The 9,266-nt window shown below is 47.2% G+C and overlaps 1 protein-coding gene across 3 annotated transcripts in view; it reads right to left on the reverse strand.

The window, feature by feature from the left end:
• Window positions 1–8,642, reverse strand: part of Gramd2a (GRAM domain containing 2A) — a 39,429-nt gene extending 30,787 nt beyond the window's left edge. For 2 of the 3 annotated variants that reach the window (XM_075965649.1, XM_075965650.1), the window contains exon 1: window positions 8,571–8,629. In XM_075965649.1, the coding sequence (XP_075821764.1) occupies window positions 8,571–8,611 (41 nt within the window). In that variant the 5' untranslated portion in view covers window positions 8,612–8,629. Of the gene's footprint in view, window positions 1–8,570 lie in introns of all 3 variants that reach the window. The other variant, XM_075965648.1, reaches the window with a different exon arrangement.
• Window positions 8,643–9,266: the final 624 nt, after the last annotated feature.

The raw sequence follows: 9,266 nt of genomic DNA on the forward strand, positions 1-9,266 counted from the left end.
AACAGAAACAATTTATTTTTAATATCAGAAGCTTCCCAAGTAAGGTATAAAAATCCAGAAAACTAAGCTTTAACTGTATAAGAAAAGGTTAGAGAGATGGCTCAGTGGTTAAACTCACTGGCTGCTGTGTCAGAGGACCCAGGTTCAATTCCCAGCACCCACATGGTGGCTCACAGCTGTATGGAACAGTACCCCAAGGGAGCCTACGCCCCTGGTCTCCTTGGGCTCTTATTCTCACATGTACATACCCCACCTGCAGACACACATACACCTAAGTATAGATTTTAAAATAATAACGCTTTTAACTGCCTAAGAAATTTTAAGCTTTCACATATTAAAATTTAATTTTTACTTATTTATCTTGGTTCTTTTGAAGCAGGTATTTCTCTGTGTAGCTTTGGCTGTCCTGGAATTCTCTCTGTTGACCAGGCAGGCCTCAAACTCAGAGATCCACCTGCCACTGTCTCCTGAGTGGTGGGATTAAAAGTGTGCACCACCACCACCTGGCTCAAAATTTAAATTTTGATGAGCAGATAAAAGCTGGGGGTAAGTGAAATGCTGCCCGCCCATCACCTCAGTATGTTGAGACTGAAGCAGACAACTGGACAACATAGTGGGGACTGTTTTTAAACATTTGTACAAATTATTGATTTCTTTACAATGAATACACCCAAATCATTACGGAGACAGTAAGTAACCTGACAGAAAAAAAAAATGAACAAAGCCACTGTAGAGGTACACACCTGTAATCCCAGAGCCAAGGAGGCTGAGCCAAAAGTGTGGAGCATTCTAAACTATCCTGGGATGCAGGAGTTTAAGACTGCTGGGCGGTGGTGGCGCACACCTTTAATCCCAGCACTCGGGAGACAGAGGCAGGCAGATCTTGTGAGTTCGAGGCCAGCCTGGTCTACAAGAGCTAGTTCCAGAACAGGCTCCAAAGCTACAGAGAAACCCTGTCTTGAAAAACAAAACAACCAGGGTTGGTAGACCATACAAGCCTGACAACCTGAGTTCAATCTTTGGAACAAACAAAGGAGATGCTCCTGAGGATTGTCGTCTGATCTCTGCATGCTTGCTGTGGCACCTGCACACACACACACACACACACACACACACACACACACACACACACACACAAATACCAATAATACATAACACTTTAAAAAATACAAAATAAATAAAACTGATCTACAAATATTTTTAAAAATAAAAGTTTACGTTTAAGAATTAACTTTGGGCCAAAGAGACGGCTGAGCAGTTAAGGGTTGCAGTCTGTTCTCAGCACCGGTTTGCTAACTCACACCAGTAACTGCAGCTCAAGGGGGAGCCAAAGTCTCTAACCTTGGAAAGCACCCACACACAAGGCCACATTCTCCCACACAGACACACAATTTCTTTGTTTGTTTGAGACAGGGTTTGTGTTGCTTTGGAGCCTGTCCAGGAACTCGCTCTGTACCCCAGCCTGGCCTTGAACTCATAGAGATCCACCTGCTTCTTCCTCCTGAGTGCTGGGATTAAAGGCATGCACCACCACCGCCTGGCTACACGCAATTATTAAAAAATGAACTTTGGCTGGGTGTGGTGGCACACGTCTTTAATTCCAGCACTTGGGAGCAGAGGCAGGTGGATCTGTGTTCAAAGCCAGACTGGTCTACAGTGAGTTCCAGGACAGCCAGGAGTGTATAAAGAGACGCTGTTTCAAAATACACACATACATACATGAATTTGATCTGTCCTGATGTGTGTGTGTGTTTTTGTTCTGTTCTGTTTTGTTTTTTTTTGTTTGTTTGCTTTGTACAAGCTAGAGAGCAAGAGTTATCTGAGAGAGGGAATTACAATTAAGAAAATGCCTCCATAAGACTGGGTAATGGGCAAGCCTGTGGTGCATTTTCTTGATTAGTGACTGAGGCAGGAGGGCCCAGGCCCTTTTAGATGGGGCGGCCACTGGGCAGGCGGTCCTGGGCTCTATAAGAAAGCAGGCTGAGTAGGCCCTGAGGAGCAAGTCAGTAAGAAATGGTCCTCCATAGTTTCTGCTTCAGCTCCTGGCTCCAGGTTCCCACCTTGAGCTCCTGCCCTGACTTCCCTCGGTGATGGAGAGCAACCTGAGAGCTGTGAGCCGAAACCCTTTTCTCGCCGCGTTGTTTTGGCTCCTGGTGTTTCATCACAGCAATAGAAACTCTAACTAAGGTGCCCAAGGATGTGTCTCAACGGTAGCGTGTTTGTCTAGCTTGTGCAATGCTAGGTTTATCCTTACTCCAAAGCTTAAAGTGGAACGGACTTCACACCTTAAAAAGGAATACAGAGGAAGCACTTAGAGCGGGTGCTGAATCATCGGAGATTCTCCGAGCTGGAGGCCCTTAAAGAAGATGCCTCAGGGTGAGCACGTACTCTGTACAAGCTGCCTGACTACACAGCCTGAGGGTCGCCGACCACGTCACAGATGAATGTCTTGTGGACAGACTGGGGAGCTCACAGGTGAAATTTGTAGACTAGGACCTCAGACCCAGATCTTTCTGAAACATGGACTATTTGTATTGTATCACATTGACTACCTACCTAGAAATGACGTAAAAGACCAAAAGAAAAAAAAAGCAACACAAAACACCCTTTTCAATGTTATCCATATCCAAGAAATTAGGGTCAAGAAAAAAAAAACGTTCAGAGCTGAGAAGACGGCTCAGTGGTGTCTCTAGAAGAGAAACCAGTGCTCTTAACTGGAGCGCTATCTCCAGTTCCTGAAAACTAGTAAATACAAAGAAAGCGCCACGCATTTACTCTGCCTGCCTAGTACTAGCTATCCTCAGAGTAGGGACCTTTGAACAAAAAGAGTTCACTTGCTAAATGAAGAAAAGACTTGCGGAATTAGATTTATATTCCTTTCGCCTCTAATGAAACAGGTCTAGGTGACATAATGATTGGAGGCCACTTACATGACCCTAAGGGACAGAACAAGACATGGTATGTTTCTTGGAAGGTAAAATACCCTTCCTACTTGGCCAAGAATGTAGATTCAACTCCCAATTTATATGACATTCAGGAGTCTGAGGAATATATGTGTTTAAAATTTAATTTATGTGCATGGGTATTTTGCTTGCATGTATATTTGTCTTTCTGCACTCCTTGCAAGTCTGATACCTGTAGAAACTGGAAGAGAACATCAAACCTTCTGTAACTGGCATTAATAGATGGCTGTGACCACCACTTGGGTGCTGGGAACAAGCCTGAGTCCTTTGGAAAAAGAGACGGTGCTCTTAACTGCTGCGCCCACTCCTCAGCTCCAACCTTTTAACCACCAACAACTGGGAGTTAGGCATTGTGGCTCATTCCTGGAATCTCAATATTTCGGGGGCCAAGAGAAGAGGAAACCCATGAAATCTATTTCAGGGCAGTCTGTGCTACAGAGATACATACCATCTCCCTCCTTCCCTCCCTCCCCTATCTCTCTCTCTCTCTCTCTCTCTCTCTCTCTCTCTCTCTCTCTCTCTCTCACACACACACACACACACACACACACATGCTTAAAAAAATTTAAAGTTAAACACAGAAAGATTTTTCAATTTGTTTGCTAACAAGGAAGCCTTATAATTCTGAATGTTACTGACTTACCATAAGATTAAATTTCTGAATAGCCCTTCAAGGTTCAAAAGTTATTTTTGGAGCTTGGGACATAGTTTTTAGTGGAATGAATGCTGAGTGTGTATGAGCCCCTGCGTTAGATTCTCCAGCACCACCAAAGAAAAACAAAAAGGCTCCAGTCATGATAATGGGGTAAATAATGCTTTGTGTGACCTGAGAGATTATTGGCAAGCCTTGAGTCATTTGCTTAATTCGAACACAAGTTGGAAAGAGAAAGGAACAGTTTTATGACCAGAGACAGTTGACAGAGACAAACACCAGTCAGGGAAAAAAGAGCTGATGAAATAAAATACTGGAAGAACTGACAACTATTTAGTAAGTCTTTGATATGCTATTTCAACACATGAAGAAGGAAAGCAATCCATGTGAGAGAGACTCAAACAAATTCTTTAAGTGCTTTTTATTTCCACTGGAAGAAAAAAAGAAAGAAAAGAAAAGAAAAGAAGAAAAGAAAAGAAAAAGCATTCTGAGCTGGTTTTAGTGGTATAAGCCTGTAATCTCAGCTACTCAGAGGCTGAAACAGAAGGGTTGAAAGTTTGAGGACAGTTTGGACAATTTGTGAAAACTAGCAAAAATTTTTTTGAAGGGCTGGGAAGCCGTAAGTGAGGTCCAAGTCTGTAATCTCAGCACTTTGGAGTGGAGGATCAAGAGTTCAAGGTCAGGCTGGTGAGACTGTGCTGAGGGCAAAGATGCCTGTCTGGCAGCCTGCCGACCTGGGTTCAAACCCTAGAATTTGTGGTGGAAAGGAGAGAACAACTCCCAAAAAGCTTTCCTTTGCCAGGTGTGGAGGTGCAAGCCTTTAATCCGGACACTTAGGAGGTAGAGGAAGGTGGACTCTGAGTTTCAGGCTAGTTAAGGCTACACAATGAGACCCTGACCCCAAAACAAACAAAAAAAACAAAACCAAAGTTGCCCTTTGCCTTCCACACCTGTGCACGGCATTCACAAGCCTGAGACTAATAAATAAAATAAAGAGCCCAAGGTCATTTTCAGCTACAGATCAAGTATGAGACTAGCCCAAGTGACACAAGAACCTTCCAAAAAATCAATAATAAATAATATATTTTTAAAAATTGAGAGAGGGGGGCTGGAGAGATGGCTCAGAGGTTAAGAGCATTGCCTGCTCTTCCAAAGGTACTGAGTTCAATTCCCAGCAACCACATGGTGGCTCACAACCATCTGTAATGAGGTCTGGTGCCCTCTTCTGGCCTGCAGGCATATACACAGACAGAATATTGTATACATAATAAATAAATAATATTTAAAAATAAATAAATAAATAAAATAAAAATTGAGAGAGTTGGGGATGTAGCTTAGTGGTAGAGCACTTGCCTATCCCTAGTACTTCAAGATAGAAAGGTAGGTAGGTAGGTAGGGGAATAGGTAGGTAGATAGGGGAATATGTAGGTAGGTAGGTGAGTAGGTATGTAGGTAGGTGGGTGAGTAGGTAGGTAGGTAGGGGAGTGCGTAGGTAGGTAGGTGAGTAGGTAGGTAGGTAGAGGGAATAGGTAGGTAGGGGGAATAGGTAGGTAGATAGGGGAGTACGTAGGTAGGTAGGTGAGTAGGTAGGTAGGTAGATAAATAACCTAATGTAATTTTAGGCATCATTGAGGAAATAGTCACTTAGAACAAGGATTTAAAACAGTGCTTCTCAATCTTCCTTATGCTGCATGCGACCCTTCAATACATTTCCTCATGTTTTGGTGACCCCCCCAGCCATAAAATTATTTTGCTGCTACTTCCATAACTGTAATTTTGCTACTGTTATGAATTCTAATGCAAATATCTGATATACAACACTCCCCCTCTCCCCAAAAAAGAGCTGGGTCATGACCCACGGTTGAGAAACACTAATTTAAAGATTGATTCAATTAGTTATTCAAACTACCTCTAAATTCTCAACAAGCATTTCTCAACTAACAAAAATAAGCAGATGTGGGAAGAAAAGGGAGGGAAAACAGTTTATCCCTTTGAAGCTTATATGCTTAAGAATAACGCATGCGCCGGGCGGTGGTGGCGCACGCCTTTAATCCCAGCACTCGGGAGGCAGAGGCAGGCGGATCTCTGTGAGTTCGAGACCAGCCTGGTCTACAAGAGCTAGTTCCAGGACAGGCTCCAAAACCACAGAAAAACCCTGTCTCGAAAAACCAAAAAAAAAAAAAAAGAATAACGCATGCTCTGGGCTGTCGTGGCGCATGTCTTTAATCCCAGCACTCAGGAGGCAGAGGCAGGCGGAGCTCTGTGAGTTCGAGGCCAGCCTGGTGTACAGAGCGAGTTCCAGGACAGCTAGGGCTACAGAGAGAATGACTATTTAAAAAACAAAAACAAATAACAACAACAAAACATGCACACTGCCACAGCAGACAGGCACACCTGGGGGAAGCTGAGTCCTTAATCACACAGGAAGCTCATCCGTGTCCGTGTTCTGTGAGTACCTGGACACCTTCAAAGATGTCCTGCTCTATCACCGTCCGCCCACCCCCTCGAGACGGTCTCTCACTGAACCTGGAGCTAGGCGGCCAGTCAGCAAGCCCCAAGGACCTCTCTCTTCCTTCTCTATGCTAGGGTTGCAGGTGCAGGCGGCCGCACCCAGCTGGTGCTCAGGTCCTCGCGCGTAAGCAAAAGTGCTATCTACCCAGCCGCCTCCCATCTTCAGGAAACTCGTTCTTCAGGCTATCTGCCCTCATCCCCTTCCTCCCCTGCATTAGCAAACAGGTAGGAGAATCATAGTTTACAGGTTAGAGAGAATGGGCAACAAGAGGCTGCTGCCTTCCAGCCCATGCGCAGAGGTTCAGAGGCCAAGCCTGACCTCTGTCAAGCTTGTAACTGCATCAAAGATGGCTACAGAATGAGGGGGAACTTGTCTTCCCTTCTCTGAGAAGGACAACACATTATTTTTCTGGTCTCCAGACATGGAAGAGGAACACTACATTCTTCTTGGCTCAATGGGTTTTCAAGACATATCATAGGGTAAATATGAAGAGAAATGAGACACCTTCAGAAATGGAGGAGCAAACGTGTTAGCAGACACACACCGACTGTGTGGAGGGGTCTTTAGGGAGTCACGTCTCTCCTTACTTTATGCTAAAGCAGGCCCTGAGAAGGAAGTGATTTGTCCCAAATCACAGCAAAATGGTAACAGCATTTGAATGACTCTCCGACTCGGAAGCTCTTCGTGCCAGCCAGTCTTATAAATAGGGAACACGTCTCTCTCCACAGCAAAAGCAACAGCTTAGGCAGCTTAAGGGCTGGGTGGAGTCACCTTGACAGGCACTAGCAGATCGTGGAAGAGCTAGCTCCCTGGAGGCCAGCAGGCATAAACCATCTGGAACACTGTCCTCACCCTCAGTGGGTCACCAGAACACCCCCAGTGAGTGAATTAGCATACAGGTGTTTCTAGTCCCAAACAAAGCTTTGAAACCCACCTGAGCTCAGAAATTTGAAAGCGCACCAACAGGAAGGCCTGGATGGGGCCCAAGCTGACCTCTCCAGGCTATTTAGCAAATCCTTGCCCTCTGAGAAGTTGAGAAAAACTTTCATTTGGCACCAGTGAACACCTCCTCAGCAAACATCAGCCAGTTTTGCCCTCTGGACCTGCTCATTTGCCCCAAGGAACCCACTGAGGGCACTTTTAATGACTTCCCAACTCTAACCTTTATTCTAAGAGTGTCCCCACTGTGCTGGACTCCAAGTGGCCTTACAAGAAGACTGCGGAGCAGTCTATAGGCTTGGAGAACCTTCAGTACTTTGCCTTTACTGCATTAGGAGTGGATTTCGGAGCTAAAAGGTGAGGGGTGGACACCCAGCCTTTCAGCTCTCCAAGGAGGGGCACCTTTGCATAGCCGTGTAAATTGAGGGAAGAGACAAGCACAGAGACAAAGGCAGATAACAGCTAGATGGACACCCCACCTCCTCAAGCCCTTAGGGGGCCGAGCCGCTAAATCCACACCCCCTATGTATCCAGAGTTGATGTAGGCACAGGATCACATTTGCCCTAACTAGATCCATCCTGGCCTGCAGGGATGTCCAGCTGTGCAGGGTGGGTCTGGGTAGGAGTAGGAATTTACAGTCTCACCCATAAACTGTGTCTTCCCCCAAATAATCTCATCCACAGTACCCGAAGACTTCAAGAATTAAATCCCCTCACTCCCCAGGTCTGGTCCTGAATTCATTATGTGGTCCAGGTAAGAGATTCCCAGAGGTTAGCAAGCATAAACCATCTTGGATACTGTGCTGGGATTGTAGGTGAGCATCACCGATGCCTGGTTTATAAGGTGCTGAGGATCAAACCCAGGGCCTTGTGCATGCTAGGTAAACATTACACTCCCAGCTCCCATTCTTGATGCCACCTGCCATCCCACCTCGTGTCTTCCCTGCCCCCTTGCTCTCCTCCAGTTACAAGAACTTTCCTTTCCTCCCAGGTCGACTTTGGACCAGCTCTCCGGGCTTGGAGACCGGCCCCAGCCCGCCCGGGCCTGGCGAACGGGGTGCGGCCGAGTCGTGCTGGGACAGCTCCACGCTGCCTCCGGGGCAGCCGCGTGCGCTACTAGAACAGATCCCGCTGGGAAAGGAGAGGAGCTGATTTTGCAGGGGCCCGCAGGATAGCAACAGCCTGGGAATGGAGGCAACCGGGGCTGGGGGGTCGTTATGGTGAGAATTGAATGAAAACACAAATGAATGGACCGCGAAGGTGGCAGACAAGTGGTGAGCCCAGGAGCGTGCCTACCGTTCGGCGAAGCCATCAAGACCGACCCTCGGACACCTCCAAGGAGGCAATACAGGGTCCCAACAGCGCAATTTGACCCGAGCGGGAATTCCCGCGGCCGGGAAATGCCCGGCCCACGGGCAGAAGACGCCCAGGCGCTGCATCCCAGAGCCGCCCTGCCCATCGCCGCTGCCCAGAATAATCCAGAGCTCAAGGACGCCGCCCTTACCTGTCCGCCTCGACAGGCTCACTACGGCTCAGGGCGGTCATCGCAGCGCCTTCTCCTGAAGCCCAAGGCGGCGAGCCAGACCTAGTGCCCTCCGGGCTCCGCCCACCCAGGGGGAAGGCCCACCCCCTGCCGCCCATTGGTCGCTTGCTCGGGATGAACTCAGTTAATTGGTGGAGTCTTCCCCGCTCCCAGACCGCCCTCGTGGGTCGCAGCGGCAGACAGGTCTTCGTTGGGTCTCTCAAATTGCGAGGTCCCAGAAGACAGGCTGGGTCTGCAACTATGATAGGCCTTCACATCGCGTGTTTTGCTTCATCAGAACCCGTAAGTTTGCTCTATTCTAGTTCCGCCCTGCCCTTTTGTTCCGAGTTCTTGGCGCTTCAACTTAATTTCACTTGCCCCACAGCACCACTTGGCTCTTGTGAGTGGCCCGGGGCAAAGCAAGGCCCTACCTTGTCCCTTATTCTAGAGAGGCTGTGTTTAACTGCTGTGGGCAGGGATTTATCCTACAGCACCCTCAAGTGGCGTCTAAGGCAGTAGTTGGCACCAGCACACATAACTCCATTATAGGTGCTAGTTGTCCCCAGTCTTTGTCGAGAATAGAACGAGTTTTCCAACACACCGAGCCTTGGTGCTGGAGGCAATTTGCATATCCATTGAATGTGTAGTATTCAATGGCTTAGCCCTTCGTCTTCCCTG

Source organism: Microtus pennsylvanicus, chromosome 3, assembly GCF_037038515.1.
Source record: "Microtus pennsylvanicus isolate mMicPen1 chromosome 3, mMicPen1.hap1, whole genome shotgun sequence".
Classification (NCBI taxonomy): domain Eukaryota; kingdom Metazoa; phylum Chordata; class Mammalia; order Rodentia; family Cricetidae; genus Microtus; species Microtus pennsylvanicus.